General features: G+C 36.2%; 1 protein-coding gene across 6 annotated transcripts; it reads left to right on the top strand.

Moving 5' to 3' along the window:
• The first annotated feature begins 1,516 nt into the window (after window positions 1-1,516).
• On the top strand, window positions 1,517-15,639 carry LOC147857424 (protein CHROMATIN REMODELING 20-like). Of its 6 annotated transcripts, none has more exons than XM_087328206.1 (26): window positions 1,517-1,694; window positions 2,075-2,137; window positions 2,213-2,308; window positions 2,410-2,502; window positions 2,601-2,788; window positions 3,162-3,411; window positions 4,071-4,184; window positions 4,287-4,367; window positions 4,447-4,521; window positions 4,610-5,086; window positions 5,178-5,449; window positions 6,018-6,108; window positions 8,136-8,300; window positions 9,638-9,757; window positions 9,885-10,051; window positions 10,970-11,111; window positions 11,425-11,577; window positions 11,654-11,709; window positions 11,788-12,091; window positions 12,172-12,304; window positions 13,231-13,286; window positions 13,363-13,601; window positions 14,010-14,213; window positions 14,412-14,490; window positions 14,630-14,880; window positions 15,174-15,639. In XM_087328206.1, the coding sequence occupies exons 1-26, from the start codon at window positions 1,587-1,589 to the stop codon at window positions 15,535-15,537; spliced, it is 4,341 nt and encodes a 1,446-aa protein (XP_087184332.1). In that variant the 5' UTR covers window positions 1,517-1,586; the 3' UTR covers window positions 15,538-15,639. The 6 variants fall into 6 exon arrangements, with proteins under 6 accessions (XP_087184332.1, XP_087184333.1, XP_087184331.1 ...); XM_087328207.1 differs by having other exon boundaries at window positions 2,407-2,502; window positions 4,622-5,086; XM_087328205.1 differs by having other exon boundaries at window positions 2,407-2,502.
• Window positions 15,640-19,989: the final 4,350 nt, after the last annotated feature.

Raw genomic sequence — 19,989 nt, 5'->3', positions numbered from 1 at the left:
CTATATATCTAAAAACTTTTATCAATGAAATTTTTGTGTCTGCAAAATCTCCAAAATCGGGTGCTCCAATATGGAGAGTTTTCCAAAGCGAGAGAACCGTCTTCAGTGCCGGGTGGTAATGGTGTTTATTTGTAGGTGACAGGGGTGATGAGGCTGTGGTTTAGGGGTTAGGGTTTACGTGTACAACACATTGCGATTGCCTGATCTATTGGAACCCCTTTCAAGTGTCTTGGTTGAGAATCCACGCGTGCACTACTTAATTGAGTTGTAGCCTGAGCAGCGACGTGGTTAAAGAAAGTTGTATTTTTCATATGTTGATGAGCAAGTTGTATTTCGCATATGTTGATGGGCTGTTGTGGTTGTACTGATATTGTCCAGCAAGAGATCCTGAGCTTCCTGTCACTTTACGGAGTGCATGAGATAGATGTGTACCCACATAAGGCCTGATAATTAGTCCATCCAGCCACATAACGGTGTCTTGTACTGGGCAGTCTTCCTACCAAAAGATCTTGTGGGGCTGATTCATGTTCTTTCACTTTCCAATTTAACGATATCAGCTTGGATCACTCTATTCAACTTCACTTAAAGAACCAAAGCCTTGATAATGTTACTCCTAGGTATGTATAGGATCGTGTGTATGCCAACCTTTTCTCTCCCAAGAATTCCTCGTTTGATCTTGTTATCCGTGCTTGAATGGTGTTAAAGTTTATGACTTTGGTTTTCTGAAGATTGACTGACAAATCCTTGTCTGTACAAAACGACTTTAAAGCATCTAGATATCTTTGTAGGCCCTTCAGAGAGTTGTAGATCAACACAAAGGTATCATAAGGTCTATTACAGAGGGAAATGAAATGAAATGAAATGAAGTTACATCCACCTTCAAATAGGGAATTCACCTGATATAAACAACACTATGATCAAAGCACAGTGATATAGGGACCGTGGTTACAACCTACATGATGTGTTATGCCAGGGATACAAAAAATAAATTTGGGAGAGCTAGGCAGTGAGTGGAATACCAGTGTCTATGAGAGAGAAGTCTTATAGGATGGCAATACATGTTTTGGACGTCCATAGTGAAAATCTACAAGTAGGTCGTGTTTGGTCTTGAGCTATGATACCATATATTCTCTGGTGTAGGCACCTTCTACTATTTGAGTCCTCATATTTCTACATGCATCTGAACCGAGCCAGCTATCCTTCTTTGAGATGCTTGTTGGTTGGTTTGTAAAAAGTCTGACGTCTGCCTTTGTATAGACTCTCTACGTACTGATCTGTTTCTCTTCAAGAACGCCACTTTAAATCTGCATATCTCTAGTATAAAGAGTTTCAACCATCCTTGATAATAGAAATCCACAACTTTGGAATGTTGCCTCAAGATATCACGAGTTCAATCCCTACACTCTGTATTCATTTCATAAATTAGTGACATTCAAATCCAGATCTTTGGATTAATAAAAACTTGGTTTATCCTTGGGGACATTCCACTAAGTGTTTTTACATCATCTTTTTCTCAACATTTTTGTAATTGCAGTGAATTGATGCTAATACCAGTTAAATGAGTTTTCTGCCATACTGAAGAGAAAATGGATGAAGATGGACAATCGGAAGATTTTGAAACAAAGACCAGTGATGAGGAGAGTGAGTTTGATGAAGATTCATACTCATCTGAAGAGGAGGATTCTACGGTAGAGGTATTTAATCTAACTCAGGGATCCTTTTGTATTTCCATTGCTTACTCATGAAGAGTATCATTAGAACATTGATTTAGTAATGTCATTACTTATTCATGAAGAGAATCATTGGAACATGGATTTTGTATTGAGGCATCCTTATTCATGACGAAAATGATCAGGAAGGTGGTTTTCTATGTCATTGCTATTCATGAAATAATTGTTGGATTGCTGATTTCTGAAGAGATTCGTTGAACTGTTGATTCTGTTATTGCTCATGAAATAAATCGTTGGATTGCTGATGTCTGAAGAGAATCATTGAACTGTTGATTTTGTATTGTCGTTGCTTATTCTCGAAGGGAATTGCTGGAATGTTGATTATGTGTTTCACTCAAATGTAGGTTGCTTTTACAGACGATGAAGTTCAAGATCTTATAGATGAACTTTTGGTAGTTGAGAGCAAGGTTTGTTGGCACCCTGTTCTTGAAATTGTTTTAATGTAGTTCAAAATATTATTAACTAGATGCCTGTGTTAACAGGCAGCTGAAGCTCAGGAAATGCTTGAAGAAGAGTCTTTAGCTGCTCTTAGGGTTGAAATCAAGGAAGAACTCTCTTCAAATGTTCTTAATTATGAGGTTGAACAAATCACATTATTGAACTCTATAGGATTTTTTGGGAAGATATCCACATTTTCATCATATTAAATTGTCTTGGTCGATCTTTTGGCAAAAAGAAGCTTGATACAGCTGTTGATGAGGAGATGCACACCTACATAGAGCAATGGCAAGAAACACTTGATGAGTTGGAAGATCAGAGCAGCCTTCTACAAGTTAGTTTACCAATGAGAGATTTAACTTTATTTTGTTTTTGAGTATGGTCTAAAGGTTAACTATTCTTCCACCATCATTAACTTGTAAGTGTTCATAGGAAAGTCTTGATGCAGCTGGAGTAGATCTTTCGGATCTTTTCAAATGGATCGAGAAACAAGCACCTCAAGGTTGTAGTACAGAAGCATGGAAAAGGACTCACTGGGCTGGGTTGAATGCCAGTGATGAAGTTTCTACTGCCATTAGAAAAGCTGAACAAGATCTGAATCTTCGTAGACCAGTGAAAAGGTGATTCACACTTCAAAGAAGTACTTTCTTCCTTCAATGATGAGTATTCTTTTAAAATATGAGGTATTGCATAACATTGTGATTGTGATATTTTTGGATCTCATAGGCCAGATGTCTCTCTAGGAGACATGAATATAGTCTTTCTTCCTTTCTATGTACATTAGTCATTCATTATTGCATATATTCAAGCTGTTGAACTTTAGGATGCTAGAGTAGAAAGAGATTTCTCTTTTGCTACTCGTAATGGCAAGTGAACATCATCAATTGTAATCTTTGTTAGGTCATGTAGGTCGTTATGGTTTTTTAGAGACATTAATATACCTTTCGTTTTCATTTTGGTGAAATCAAAATTTGTTATGTTGGAACTTTGAAGGCATCATGGAAAGTCTATGGAAGAAGGAGCTAGTGGGTTTCTAAGGAAAAGGATTTTAGATGGTTCTACTTCGGCTACCTCAAAGATGGAAGCAGAGGGTAATGATGGATGGGAGTCTATGGATGATCTATTTGAGAGTGGAGGAGAGATAGAAAAGTGGAGTGGCTTTGGAACCAAGTCATGGGCCTCTGTGTATCTTGCTGCTACACCAGAGCAAGCGGCACTCCTTGGTGTACCTGGAGCGGACAAAGTAATACTGGTTGCCTTACCTAGCTATATATTTAAGTTATTTGCAATTATTATGTCATTAGAAATGAAATAATCTTTTCCAACCTATCTGATTTTAGCATTTCTTCTCAAACTACCTCAGCTAATGAATTTCTCATTGTATCTATTTATGATTTTTCTTCTTTGTCTCCTTGATCAATGCATTTCTATAAATTTGACATGTATCTTAGCTATTTTGAAGGTTGTATGAGCAGTGTATTAATAAAAAGGAACCTCATTTTTAACATTTGGGATCATGTTCTCCCCATTTCTGCCAATGTTGATCCCTTACATTTCAGTTGCAATAGCAACTATGCATATATATATTTCCGGATTCAACCCCCACCATTAGGGATGCCTTTATTTATTAATGGAGCTTGTCTAACAAGGATTGATGATGTATGTATATGTGTGGCTTTTGATGATACAGTTATTTAACTCATTCATTCCATCCCCTTTATGTTGCTTGCTTGTGGATCGCTAGGACAGTTGATTATCTGTGATTTTTTTTTTCTGAATTTAATTGCTACAAATTGCTCTCAAAGTTAATGTGGAAAATTGATTGATAACTTTGCAAACCAAAATGTTGTGCAACTTTGTTTATGTGCAAAACTTATTAGTTTTTTGCATGTTCTTTTGCAGGTAGAAGAAATAATAGACCTGGATAAGTGTAAGAAAGACTTTCTTACTGCGGCAGCCATAGCCAGTGAAAAGGAAATTGGATTTACAGAGCAACAAAAAAGAAATATCCGGAAGGTATATGAAAAGTATATGTTTAACCTCTTGTCTTTTGATATGTATATGAGTGTTAAAACATTGTTTGCTTACGGTTATCATGCAATGAATAATTTCTGACAGGTTGGGGAAGAGGAGGATATCAAGAAAACAAGAATAATCGACCGTTTTATATTGCAGCGCAAGCGGAAGAAGAAAACTAAGGTTTGAAAGCCTTTGTATGATTTGGTAACTGCTTGAGTTTTTGGTAAAAATAGCTAATCTAATTTGTTCTCAAAAAAAGTTTGATGAAGGTGCTAATGAGCAGACCAAGGCTTCAAACGCTGCATCAAATGGAGGTGTCAAGCTCTCACAAATGGTATATGTTAGGCAATATTAGACAAATGGCAGTGAATAAGAAAGTGTGATGCTTTTATATGCTCTTAAGGTTTCTGTTCTTGAATTAGGATGTTCTGCAGGAACCATCACAAATGTGCAAAACAGGTGAAGATTCCAGTTTCTGTTTGAGAAACGACAGAATTATCATCAACATTGAGAGTGATGAAGAGCAAGTTCCAAAAGAAGTAAGGAAACCAGCATATTGCCAAGAAGGAAATCAATTTAGTTTCCCAGATGAGAATGGTGTACACAAAACTAGAACATCTATGGGTATGAGTAATTTTCCAATGGAGATTGATAATAAAGGGAAGTCTTTCTGCAAGGACATTGAAGTAAGCAGAGAACTTGCAATTGTCCCACATGGCTTCAATTTATGCCAAGATGGTAATGCTCTTGCCATCATTTCTAAAGAGGGGGACACAGACTTCATGTGTACAGTTTGTGGCGAGAAGTTACACTGTCATCAGGTGCACAAGCACCCTTTTTTATCTGTTATTGTTTGCCGGTCTTGCAGACAGTCATATTCAAAGGCTCGATTTACTAAGGTTAAAAGTGGATATTTTATTGCTTAATTCATAAAGTGTTGGAGTTCTTTATATATTTATAAAGCTTTATCACATACCTTGTCTTTTGCAGGATTCAACGGGATCATATAATGAATGCTGCTGGTGTGCATGCGGTGGAAATGTAATTATGTGTGAACACTGTGATAAAGTTTTTTGTAGTGAATGCATAACCCTCAATTTTGGGGCAGGGGAGCTTGAAAGAATTATGTCTACCGAAGAATGGATATGTTACTGCTGCAATAATGAAGTAATGAAGCCTAAAATAGAATCTTTCAGGAAAGCAAATGAGCTTTCATCATCAAACTTTGGTGGTTTGGATGATGATGATCATTTTGAATTGAGGTATGGATAGATGTTGGGGTTTCTTACTGTCCAAATGTTGAATGAGAATCAGAATACTGTTTAATTGATTTTCAATAGCTTGATTTGGTTGTACCACTGAGAATGCTACTTGTAGTTGATATTGTGAATGCTGTTAAACCACCAAGAACATCAGTATTCACATATGAGTTTTTGCCTTCGATAAAGCAAGGTCATTGTATGCGTGTATTAGTGACGGACTAACAGTTGATGGAGGGTTTTTGAGATCTGAAACTTGATATGGAGGAGTATCGCTAGCCACACACAGAGTTAAAATAGTTTAGGCCATCTGCTATTCATTCAGTTAGGTGTTGCCTCTTAAATAGTGTGTATGTTACGAATTCTAGGCCATCACGATATATGGGATAAGTAGTACGCATGTAAGATAGCATTGTTCCCCTCACAGATGTTACGAGAGCTTGCATTATCTGTTAATGTTTAAGAGTGATGATGAAAGTTTTGCAACATGATGCATTTGGGCTAATATTTTATGGATATCTGTCTCTTATATACATGCCTTCTATTTGGTGATCTGTATTGTCTTATGCAGAACAAATGAGAGACGACGTAAAAGGCTCCGCAGAATTTTGGATGATGATGAGCTTGAAGAGTCTACTATACTCAAACAAAAGCTTGAAAGGGTATTATACCTTATATTCATGGATTAGTTAATTGTAATAAATTTGATTGGAGTTTTAGAGTATGGCATCAGTGTTTGAATTACAGATCATGCTATTAGAAGAGGAAACCTTTCATGCATTTAAGAAAGCTCGCAATAGCTTAGTCATAATTTATTCCTGTGAAAATCCGCACGATGCTCATGTTCTACGGATAATGTGCACGTTGTCTCTCAAGAGAATCAAAGGCTGCATATCCACGAGAAAGTCAAGCACAAGCAGCTTCCCATAAGGAGAACTCAGGCCATATAAATGTTATTTCTAGGTATGTGTAGGATTGTGCATATCTTTTTCCTGTCCAAAAAATTCTGGTTCTAACCTCGTTACCCATGCTTGATTGGTGTTAAGCATCGTCACTTTTATCTAGGCTTACCGACAAACCTTTGTAAAATGGTTAAGGTGTTTAGATGTCTTTTTTGTTCTTGAGATTAGGAGATTAGCACGATTTTATAAGCATATTGTAATTTCTGTATAACTATACATGCTAGGCATGGTCCCAGACCACCAAATCACTCTATGTAATGCGATACCTCATTCATCTAGAGGCTGAAGAGAGTGGTGATAGTGAGCATCCTTATTTTATTCCAATTGTGCTAGCCACAGCTGCTAATAACCCATTGGGAGATCACACTTTTTCTGAAATGGATTCAAACATTGCATAGATTCCCCATTGTATTATATCTATGGGGATACCAAGGGTGTCTAGCCGCTGCATGCGCTGTGCATGTGGTAGAATGTGAAAGGCTTTTTGGAAATCCACCAAGGAGCAATAAATCCTTGGGCTCTGCCCTCTGTGGTATGTGATTCAAAGTCGTGAAAACCTTAGGAAAGTCCATTTTTCCAGCTGAACAGCAACCATTCCTCTCTGCCCATACAAACAATTCTGACTCTAGGATTGAGCCATATAGTTTTGTGAATTAATGTCCAATCATGATTTTCCTATAATTGCTTGCCATCATCAGTCTACACTCTTGAAGATTGGCACAAAGGTATGTTCTATCCAGCTAGTAGGGAATCCTTCACATATAGCTCTATTAAAGGTATGTGCTAACAACGGGAGCAAGGTGTGTCGATCATAGATAAAGTGCTAATGTACCAAGCCATCATGATCTTGGGCCTTATCAAATTGCAACTGATAAATTTCCTTTCTTACATTTTGTGGAGTAAAAATGGTGGATTCATGTGGGTGTGAGCCGCATGGGGATAACATATAGTACATTTTCATATTCATGCAACCCCTGAGGCGAGGTCAGTTGTGTGGTAGGTTGCTACTCATCGAACATTTTCCATGCTTTTTTACTTTCTTGTCCGAGGAACAAACGGTACACATGTGGTTCAATTTAGCCAAATATGATCTCTTCTTCTTCCCCACAAGGTGTTGGAAGGTTTGTCTTGCTTGTTTGTGTGTACAAATTCCCAAAGTTACTTAATATTGCAAGTGTCTCCTTGTATCAAAAGCCACCTGCATCTGCCAGGAAGTGACAAGAGGAAATTAGATAACTTTGATGAAATTAACATCCTTGAACTATTGTTGATGGAAAGAAACAAAGACACCTATCACTGCCTAAGAGATTGGCCAAATTTGAGTACATCAGAGTATTTTGAAAGTGCGCAGTGGCATTCCTTGGCATAAATGTCTAGAAATAGAGGGATACATGCTCTGTTTTCTTAGTGGCCTTCAATGTTTTGTAATGAAGATGTTCAAATCAGAAAGCTTGAGATGGTTGTGAGTACTTTTACGTAAGATTTATGCAAATGGTTTTAAGATTCCCAAAATGGAGTATTAAACATGATGAAATATAGAATTTTTTCCTGGAAACACAATTGAACCTAAGCAATTGTGGATTTGACATGGGGTTTGTTTGTGAGTTCCAGAGCCTACAGGAATTCATAAAATATGTGTACATGTTGTATATTATTTGAACTTTGATTTATTTTACTTCACAACGACTCTCTTATTGGCTGAACAATGATTTTAAATGGTCAAATAGGAGAGAAAGGAGCGATTGGCTAGGTTGCGTGAATCTGCTACAAATAGCAGCGTATTGCCAATGAGCTCCTCAATGCAAGAATGTCCGATCAATGTTGCAAGGGATGCAGATGAGGAGGAGGTTTTAATTCCTTTCGGAATTGCAAAATTCTTAAAACCTCATCAGGTTAGTTTTCTATCTGTGCTTTGATTGTACTTACGTTTTGTCAAATAACATGGACTCCTTTTTTATCATGGACATTGGTGGAATAGAATAGAACCTGGAGTCCACCTAGAATATGCTCCACTTTAATAATACAAAGCAAACAATTTATGTTTCAATGCTGATATTATTTGCAGCATCCACATGAAGTCTCTGTCATTAAGAAACCAAGGAAAATTCTCTAGCATTGACCTCTGAAAAGAGCTAAGTATGACTATATGCATCGATGTAAGTCTGTTGGATTAAATGTAAAAAAGCCTGTCTTTAATACCTTACCTTTGACTTATACTTGATATTTAGAAGAGTTATGTTTTCGTACTAGAAATTCTACATGCATTTTGTGATGGTGGAATCATCCAAATTCTTAAACTTCACAGTGCAATTACATATTTTTGACCAGTTCCCAGAAATTTGATTACTGCACCCAATTCAATCTCAGCCAGAAAGTAGACTTAAATATCAAACTAATTTTGGTTTCATTTGGTCTGGATTGGCTCAACTGGATGGTACAAACGAAACTTTCTAGAGGAAAATGAACTTCTAAAACGTTAAGCAGACAGACAAACAAGAAGCAAACGCATTCAAGTAACTGCATATTAGGTGCATGTAATCGAATATCACATTATTGTTCAGCAGAAACACTGAGTGAGAATAGAAATACATGTTTGTGAAGCTGGCATTGGGTATATGTATGTGTATGCATGTCTAAGCCTGAACCATCTATCTCTTTTTTTTGTACTTTTTCGGTTTTGTAAAACCTCAACTGAATCTTCTCTTGATTAATTCTTATAACTCATATCGTCTTTGTATGCATATCTAAGCCTGAACCATTTATCTCTCTTTTTTTGTAATTTGTCGGTTTTGTAAAACCCCAATTGAATCTTCTCTCCATTTATTTTTATAACTCATATTCTTTTAGGATGAATTGGTTTCATTTAACCTGCATATTCTCATGTTCAAAATCCTGCTTCGAGCGGCATGTATGCATATACATATCTAAGCCTGAAACATTTATCTATCTTAATTCTAGCCTAAACCTTTTATTGTAATTTGCTGGTTTTGTGAAACCCCAACTGAATCTGTTTGAAAATAATCTTCTCATCCTAGTTTCCCGCTTTCAACATAATGGCCAGTTTATAACCTCTAAACCACTAGCAGCGATTTATCACCAGTGATCACATATGAAGAGGCTATTCTGATTGTGCTGTAATGACAATGTAACTGTAAATAGAGTAAAAGGGATACATATGCAGTGTAACATCTATTGTTTCCTTTTTCAAAATTTATCAGTGTTTGTGCAGATTGAAGGTGTGCGGTTTATGTGGGAGAACTGCATTGAGTCTGTGAAGAAAGTTAAATCAGGAGATCCAGGAAATGGCTGCATATTGGCACACAACATGGGTCTTGGTAAAACATTACAGGTAACATGTTTTGAGAAGTAAGCGTGTTAATTATTTTGTATCTACAATTCTAATATATCTTTGCTCTGAAAGTTCTGAAGAATTTCTTGATTGGTGGGCATACGCTTAAGTAGAAACTTGCCTGCAGGTGATTGCCTTCTTATATACGGTACTGAAGAGGAAAGATCTGGGTTTAAGGACAGCCTTGATAGTGACACCTGTCAATGTATTACATAATTGGCCAGATGAATTTGAGAAGTGGAAACCTCCGGAGTGTAAAAAAATACGTGTCTATGTTCTGGATGAAGTAAGCAGGTATCTTTACTTGTTTATGTCCGGGAGCTTTTTGCTTACATATAAACTCATCTCAATTGCTTTATCAAATTCAAAATATCTTAATTCCTACTTTCATAAGCAATTCATGAATTGTAGTTTTTTCTGGCAAGCTATAACCTCAGCCCACATAGATCTCGAAAGCATGCTTATTAGTTTTTCACTCTTAATCTTGATTTTGAGTGTGTATATATGTGTGTGTGCACGGTTATATGTTTATGGCTATGAACGGTTTTATTTTGAACAAAATGTCATCTCAATGATATGATGAAATTCCGAATGTAATAATAAAACATCAAAATACTGATTTTCATGGACATAGGGAAATATGTCAAAAACTGTACTGTGTGAGTTGGATTGCTCTTTCAATGCAGCAGAGAAAAGATGGCATGCTCTTGTTGCAGGTTGGGGGCACTCATCCTGTTTCTTTGATTTTACTCTTGGAAGTCTTATATGGTATAGGGCACAGCTCTACTCAGCATCCTGAATGAGATGATTTTCCTGTGGTGGCTGTGTAAAATTTTCATTATGGCCGAGATTTTCTTGTGGGACCATGAGGTATCTTTGTAAGTCTTTACTTCAGGATTAGGCCACATGTGATTCTGAGGAACCTTTAGGTACAGTTAACACAAGCCCATTGCTCATAAGAAAGACATGGTAAGGGGACCCAATTGATTTTGTTAGTTTATGTACATAGATTGCGTGGCCTAGTTTTCACTGTATCGCAAATGCTGATGGATTTGGAAAGTCGTGTCTTTATTTTTCTCTCTATCGCAAGCACTGATGGATTTGGAAAGTCATGTCTTACTTCTAGTGTTTTGGAGGCATTCCTTGTGGTGATTGGGGAACTATTACTGTTTGCTTATCATCAGAAGTTCATGTTATTGTTACTTCATGCAGGAACTTGAGAAAAGATTTGTTGAATTTATGGAAAAAAACTGGTGGAGTTATGATGATTGGGTATACTGCATTCCGGACAATGTCATCAGCGAAACATATTAAAGATGACTTTGAGAGGGAGGCAGTAGACATATCACTGCAGGTATTCGGAATATTTACTGTTTCCATTTTGAGACCTAAGTCACTTAGCACTTCCTTCAGAATTGGGCTACATTGTTATTCTGATATACATTAAATGATTCGTAAGATTCATAACATTGATATAGCACACACACATTCCAGCTACAACAATTTGTGTCCATTGCTTTTAATAGCCTGTGAAAATTCTTGATTGAGACTGTTGAATACTGTGTTAGTTGATACCTGTAGATATGCCTAATTAGTGGAATAGCATAGGTTGGCTAATAATAAATTAAAGTCCAATTCTTCCCTTAATCTTATAAATCATGTGGCAGAATCCTGGTCCAGATATACTTGTCTGTGATGAGGCTCACATGATAAAGAACAAGAAGGCTGATATCACTCAGGCATTAAAGCAAGTCAAGACTCAGAGGCGTATTGCACTCACTGGATCACCACTGCAAAATAACCTGATGGAATACTATTGTGTAAGCATGTTTTAGTTACTGTAACAAGAAGTTGATAAGGAATTCCTTGAAACAATTAGTTTGATGGATTTTCCAGATGGTTGATTTTGTAAGAGAAGGATTTCTAGGAAGGCCTCAAGATTTCAAAAATAGGTGAATCCTTCAGTAAGACTGCAATATGTTTTATCAAACAACTTAAAAAAAAAACTGAGGATCGAAATATCTGTTCAGGTTCCAAAATCCAATTGAAAATGGTCAGCATGCAGATTCAACTGAATATGATGTTAGATGTATGAAAGAACGAACACATGTGCTACACAAACAGTTAATGGGGTTTGTGCAAAGAAAGGGCGTAAATGTTGTCGAGAAAGAGCTTCCGAAGAAAATTATATATGTTCTATCTGTCAGACTTTCACTGTTGCAACGTGCGTTGTACAATAGATTTGTACAGTATTTTTGGCTTTCTAATGAACAGCCTCCCTTAGCTGCGAAGTATCGCAAATGTCTGTTTCCAACATATCATGCTCTCGCAAAGGTAACATCTACTGGCTAGCGTGTTCTACCTATTTTTATATGCAGGTATGTATTTAGAATCTAGTTAATGTTGTATTTCAGGTGTGGAACCATCCGAATCTGTTAATTCTGGCAAAGGAAGAAAAGGATGTGCTGAGTGAAGATAGTATGGATGACATTTTGTCTGAAGATGGACTCTCCAGTGAGGATGAAAGCAATGGCCTAAAAAAGCTAGGTAAAGTGGTTTCTGGTTATTGAGGCTGTAGGCAAAATAATGTTGGAACAACTCATGCAATACATATATGTAAATAGTCTCCATTCAATTTCAATAGCACTGTTTATTCTTTCTATTGAATGTGCACAAGGGAGAGAGAGATGGTATATGGTCTCTTCTGTGGCAAACGTTTGAGATGTACTATTTTACTCGTGTAGTATTACATGAAGTTCCATCAATGATCAGAATGACTGCCTGTGCACCTGCTAATTATCAAATCTTCATCCCACTTATTATTAGAATTATATAAACGTCATCTGAATCAATCCATCGGCATAATTTGATCAATCATTTTAGTTGGTAGTATACTTTGATTTTAGTTGGTATAATTAATGGGAAATAATTCCAGCTATCCAATTATTCTTCATTTAATTTCCTAATGATGTTTAGCACATTCATCAGTGTATCACATCATGGCATAATTCAGAATGGTCAATTCTTAAATTATCTATAAACTATGCCAATTGTCTGGGGGGGCCTTGTTCTGGATTGTTCCTCTTGACCTAACCCTAACATTCCATTTCATCTGAAACTCCCAGGTTACCATACGATGTATCTGTATATATATATATTTGTAATGGTGCTTACCACATTCATCAGTGTGTTACATAATACCGAATGTTAAAACTTTCAATTTTATCTATAAACTATGCCAATGGTCTTGAGGGCCCTTGTTCTGGACTGTTCCATTTGCCCTAATCGTATGTATGTGTATACACACACACATCATAATTGTGTGGAGATGAAATGGAGTTATTTACAAAAGATACAGACTTCAGACATTTGAACATGCTTTGCACCATCCAGATTGTAATTTCTTTTTGCTAGGAAAAAGATATTTTCTCAGAGAATCGGATAATCAGTTTCTTATCTACATGTTTTTGTAGATAAAAGGACGAGTCAAAAAGCTTCCAAAAGGATGGAATCAGATATTATGAGGATAGTAAGCTTCATTCGCTTTTGGATCGTTGTATCCTAAAGATAAAAGAACCAAAGCTAATCCTTCGTTATTGTGATAGATTGAGAGCTTTGACTGGTGCAAGGACTTGATTAATGACATGGATCATGAGGTCTTGGAAAACAGCGGGAAGTTTGTTTTGCTTTTACACATCCTGTCAATGAGCTCAGCCAAGTCTGAAAAGGTTCTTGTCTTTAGTCAAAGCCTTCCAACTTTAAATCTTATTGAAAGCTTTCTTGGAAAAATTCCTCGACCAGGAGGAAAAGTTGGATTTTGGCGAAAAGATAAGGAGTGGTACAGGTATATTGCAAATTTGAAAATGAGAATTGTCCAGAATTATAGTGACATTTGTTTTCAGTTTGCAGTACAATGCTTATTCCAAAGGAAATACTATCCATCTCTCGTAGGAAATTGCCACATTTGAACTTGTTGCTTTTGTTGTTGCACTGGGAGTTGTCAGTAGATAGGAAGAGCAGTAATAAATTTTGTCTGATTAAGACAGTTATTTTAAGATTCTGGTTGAGCTGATTAGGTTCTTACCCAGGAATCAGTATGAAGGTACTATGGTCGTTTTGAGTAATAAGAACAATTGTATTCAATGCGAAGATATGCTGCATCACTCTTGGGCATATTATTTTGTGTTCAATGATTGCTTATTGTGTCTATTTCAAATATCACTTTCATTTTATGGCTTTTAATGTTTCGCAGACTTGATGGTCATACCAAAGCAAGAGATCGACAGAAATTGGTGAAGCGTTTTAATGACCCAACAAACTTCAAGGTTCAATGTGTTTTGATATCTACGAAAGCTGGATCTCTTGGCATCAATCTACAAGCTGCTAATAGGGTTGTGATTGTAGATGGGTCTTGGAATCCCACACATGACATACAAGCACTGTTTCGAGCATGGAGGTAACTAATGTCTCACACTGGACAAAATCTGAATGTATTTGTGAAACCGTACGTTTTGGAGAAATTGTCAATAGATGGTGCGTGATACATATATACTTAGCCTAACAGTTAGATATGCAGTAACGTTTAGTTTCGAGCGCTAAGTCTCATACAAAATGGTGATTTTTGTTGACGTGTTTCGAAATGATTGCTCTTCAGATTTGGTCAGAAGAAGCCAGTGTTCGTATACCGACTGTTAGCATATGGCACAGCTGAGGAGAAAATTTACAAACGGCAGGTAAGAACACTATATATCAACAACAATGATTATATTGGAAATGCCTTTCATGCATTCTATTCTATTGTAAACCCAACAACAAGCTAAAATTGAATCAGTAATTTCCATATCTGATTATACTCACATCTATGTTCTCTAGGTGGCAAAAGAAGGTTTAGCTGCAAGAGTTTTGGATGCCCAACAAGTTGAACGGCATTCAAAAATGGAAGAACTGAAGATTCTATTCAAGTTGGATGATGATGTGGTGGAGTTTTCGGAGAAGCAGAATATGGAAGATGGATCAAATGAGATGTGCAGTAGTAATAGTAATGATCTCGGTGTTCATTGCTCAGATCAGGATGCTCCAGAGGATGATATTATGAGAAAGTTGATGGTCGATCATTCGCCCAAGTACGAAATATCCTTGAATTATGGCACCCTACAAATTCTTATTAATTTTGTGCACAGCTAGTAAATCCATGTTATGTTTTTTCCTTATAAAAGGGAATATCCTCAAAATCTGTTCAAATGATTTGCTTTTATCTTTGTGATATGTATTATTGATGCTGATGTATTGTTTATTTGTGATATGTATTGTTGTTGATGATGTATCAAGATTTTTTATATGTATTCTTGATATTGATGTAGAAAGATCTAAGATAAGCATACACTGAGTGATGATGTATCGTTGTGGCATGTTGTAGGTGGATAGTGAGGATACATCAACATGATACATTACTGGAAGATAGGGAGGAAGAAAAGCTTACATTGGAAGAGCAAGATCTAGCATGGGAGAAGTTCAAAAGAATAACCGAGAACACGATTCCTGATTGGGTAGATGGTGAGTCCGAACCTAGTACGCAATGTACTATGACCTGTGTACAAAACAGTTGGGCCAATCGAGTCCAAGGAGGACTGCGTTCTAGTTGCTCAACTAAAGTCCACGCTGAACTACTAGTAAATTCGGATATAAAGAATAATGCATATGTGAAATGTGATATTTGTGAGCAAATGATCGGTTGGGAACACATCGTGAAGGGTAGGGCATTTATAGCCCCAAAAAAGTAGAAAAAATGTGTAAGCTTGTGTAATGTTTTGTAAATTCTTTACATAGTCTATTCCATCTCATATGAACATGAAATATTTTAGGAATGATAGAGATCATTATCTTGAAGCTTTACTATTAACATAGTGAAAGGTCAGCATTATTAAGTTCTTTTTGTTAACTGTACAGCAACATTCTCATAGAATGTTGAGTAAATTCCATCAAAGCTTTATGATTCCTCTGTCAATGTATTCTGTATTTTTTTACTCATTGAAGCTTTTGCGATTTTTCTGTCAATCTATTTTGCAATTCTTTTAGTCAGTACATATTTTTGTATATTGGGCAACATCAACATCTTTTATTTTGGTTGCGAGTCACGGTCATATTATTGTGTATCATTGGCACAGTATTTTGCTATACATTTGTATTAGGGGATGCTGTAGATGCCCATTGTATAATAGAGGAATTGTTATTGCATACTTCAGGTGAACATACACAGAAATTTTGCTGCTATTTGAGAGGTCCATTTGAATGTGAAATGTGTTAAAAAGAAATAGAAGCCCGTTTATGAAACCCTACAATGTGAATGGTGCAACTTGACAGATGAAAAAAGAAAAAATAAATTTTCTCGGTTTGGTTGTGATCTTTCTTTGTATACTAGGAGAAACATGACCTTCACTATTGGCAACACCAAAGAACTTAAATGGCTCATATTTATAAAATGCTTTATGTAGCATATATAAGTAAATATATGTTGGGTTTCTCATATATGTATATTATTATTTGAGTTATTATGTGTTTTTTTTGTTACTTATAGTTTCTAGTGTAACAAACATCTTTGAGTATAACACCCAATTTATCTTCTTGAATGTGTTGTTTGTCTAGGGTGGGGTGGCACATTCATCACTTTACTTTGAAAAGCAAATGATTGTCCTCTAATAAATGTCATGCTACCCATAAAAGGTCTTTACATATATATAGACTTACGTTTAGGTACTCTTCTATTTATAATTATGCAAGCCTAGAAAAATGTGAATGATTGAAATTTAATAGATACCATGTGACCCATACCATGCTAATTAGGTCCTTCCATACATAGGCTTGTGCTTGGATGCTTCTTTATTTATAGTTAAGTTGGATCTACCAAGTTTTACTTATTTCATCGGACAACTGACATGTTGCTAGCTTATGTATCTTGTTGTCTTAGGCATTATGGGTCGAACTACGGCAAGTGGGTTCTCACTAGGGACGGACAAAAGGACAATAATGAACAATGCAAAACACTATATATTCTAGCATGGTGTTAACTCTATTAGCTAAAGAGTGCCAGAAGTGATAGATTTCGCATGATCAATGGAAGTGAGCTCTAATTGAGCAACTTAGAGAAGTGATAGATTTCGCATGATCAATGGAAGTGAGCCCTAATTGAGCAACTTAAGAGTCAACGGTTTCGATAAGATTAGAAGTGGAAATTTTGGCATGATTGATGGAAGTGCCTCTAATTGAGCAAACTTAGAATCAACATTTTGATTAAGATTTAGCAATCCCGAATCCACGGATTCAATAAGAACTCCAAACACATTGTACTAATTAATTAGCATTTCTTTGATCATCACGATTAATGATCATGCATTTAATCAATCCATACAGAATTTGATTTTCCATGATTATTTTAAACTAAAAATTTCTTATACTAAAAAAGAATAGTAATCTCACAAATAAAAGGATTTTATACATAACCCTTCGAGAAATTAGGAGAAGGTTGCAGGTTATGGTACGAGATGCAAGAAAATCTGGCGAAATCATTGATTGCTCCTTGTTTTGAAAAGGAATCAGGCCGTAAAATTTTAGGGATAAATTATTATCTCAATAAATTTTTGCTCAAAGCTTCAAGGAAATGGTTGGAAATGCAGTCCGGTGCTTTTAATTTCATGCCTTGTTCGATATCTACAAATTCTTCAGTCTTGAGTGAAGCCAAGGAATTGAAGTGACTCAAGCGAGATTCTTACTCAGAATCGAAGAAGAATTTGTGGAGATGGAACGAGACATGAATGAAAAAGTAGATTAAGAATCAGATTTAATACAAAGTGAGAGAAATGACAAATTTCCGGAAAACTGAGTAGAGATCGAGAATGAATCTGGCAATGGTGTAACCCATCGTAATCACAGCCCCAAAACAATGGCCACAACAATCAACAGATCTTATGGAAGCTTCCCCAGGAGAGAATGGTGAAGCAAACAGTAGTAGTAGTAGTGGTATCGATGCAGCCATGGTGATAGACTGGCCAAATTTAGAGAGCTAAAATCAAGATCACAAGTTGCATATCAAACAGAATCATGGTCAGCCACAAGATGCTTAAAAAGCATGATTAGAGCACCCAAACAATAAGTAGAAGGAGATCTGATCTCGGAAGAAGATCTGTTCGGATCGTAAGCACAAGCCGAAAACTTGTTATATGTTTTTGTCAATCTCATTGCAGGATAAAGCTAATCGGTAACTCCTTCTGCATCATCAACAAACCAGGATTTAATCTCAGATTCTACATCATAGAAATACCAAAAATGAAATTCCCCATGGTTTCCATTACATGATCAATTGGATCGGTATGATAGGGTAACTCCTCCTGCATTATCAACAAACCAAGAATTAATCTCTTCTACATCATACAATACCAAAATTGAAATTCCCCATGGTTTCCATTACATGAATCATTTGGATCGGTATGATAGATTAACTCCTGCATTATCAACAAACTAAGAATTAATCTCTTCTACATCATACAATACCAAAAATGAAATTCCCCATGGTTTCCATTACAGGATCAATTGGATTGGTATGATAGCAGCCTAATTGTGGAGAATGAATGCATGCATATAAGTTAGGAGCAAACCAGGGGAAATGATCATCTCCTTCTAGGTCAGGAATTAAAGTTTTTTTAAAACCCTAAGGTAGTGACCACCATAAGAAAGTATGAAAGCCATTTCACACCAAGCTGAGTTTGGATCTAGAATGCCAACAAGAAAGCTAATTAAGTTCTCATGGAAAGTATAGAAGTGATTTGGAGTACATATTAAATACATCTGCCCAACTCGTGGTACAAGCAAATTAGTATACACATATGTACTCTACACGAAAGACACAACTACATATAGTAAAGCAAGCCCTCGGAGGTTAGTAGCCATGGCACGACACTTGGTATACGAGTTCTTTTGTCATACAAATGCTTTGATCTAAATGCTAACTTGACATATATAGATATGTGCACACAAAGAAAAAGAATCAAATTTCTTCTTTAACTATAACTTCATTGCATTGGATGATTGTATCTTGTCATGTGATCATGATCATTTCATATGCATGATTTCAATGAGGAAGTTGTGTTTTGGTTTCATGTACATCGAAACATGTAAGACATCTAAGAAATAGTTCAAAGCCTCTAGAGATGGGACTCGAGGCTAGGTGATGTTATTATAAGTTGCTTGCTTTGAAAATATTCCTAACTTGAGGTGTGTCCTTCGATGAACATGGGGTGCATTAATGCACAATGATCAACTTATAGCAAACTTGTCCCGGATAACTATGGTGGCACTTGCTTGTTTCTACTTCAAGACTTACACTTACATGGAAAAGAGGTGAATGATTTGGAAAGAGAAATTATGCATGAACCGCACTAAGTGGATTGGAAACTCTCTACACTGAGAACACTAGGATTGTCCTTGGACTTGCTAGAGACACATTTAAACTTCCTAGGAAAGAATAGTCGTGCTTTGTGAAAACCAAAAGAGCGAAGAAGATTAATGCTTGTGGGATGGGGTGTGAGTTGAGAGAACAATTTATAATTATATTTTCTCCACACATCACATATGTTTTCTTTGCAATGTTGTAACTATATGTCATTATATTTTACAACTCATGACTAAGCCTTAAGCTACATCCCAATGGCATTGATCGGCGAATCCAAATGAGTATATCCTAGTGTACTCATTTAAAGAGGCTATATATATGTATGTATGGGTTCGAAGCTTGTGTAATCTATACCGGAGCACACATGTTTTTGTTTACATTACGAGAGTTAATACAAGTAATTGTTCATTTGTGAAGAGTTGTAGGGATGATACAAAGTATGTAGAAATATGTCCTCTAGTCCATATTGCATGTGAGCCTCAATCTAGTATGGTAAATATAAGGCCCTACTATACATCACTAGGCACAACTGGAGTATCTTCTTTTTGACATATATCTTCTTCTATTTGACGTATGGGAGTCATAAGTGATGAAAGCCTCGATGTGCATTATGCAAGGTTATTGTATCATGAACACAAGTGACAAAACCATTGAAGAAATCTAACAAATAGGCTGTTTTTTAAAAGGAAAAATAACATGCCTTGAAATGGAGGAAGATATCTTTATGTTGTTTCTTTAAGGATTAAAGACTTTTACTCAATCAAGTGACTTTATTCTCAAATATGTACAA

Source organism: Azolla caroliniana, unplaced genomic scaffold (assembly GCF_043228905.1).
Source record: "Azolla caroliniana isolate FFs.n. ecotype wild unplaced genomic scaffold, voAzoCaro1.0.p SCAF_12, whole genome shotgun sequence".
NCBI classification, from domain to species: domain Eukaryota; kingdom Viridiplantae; phylum Streptophyta; class Polypodiopsida; order Salviniales; family Salviniaceae; genus Azolla; species Azolla caroliniana.
Note: the sequence above shows the minus strand (reverse complement) of the source record. Positions and strands in the feature narration are given on the sequence as shown.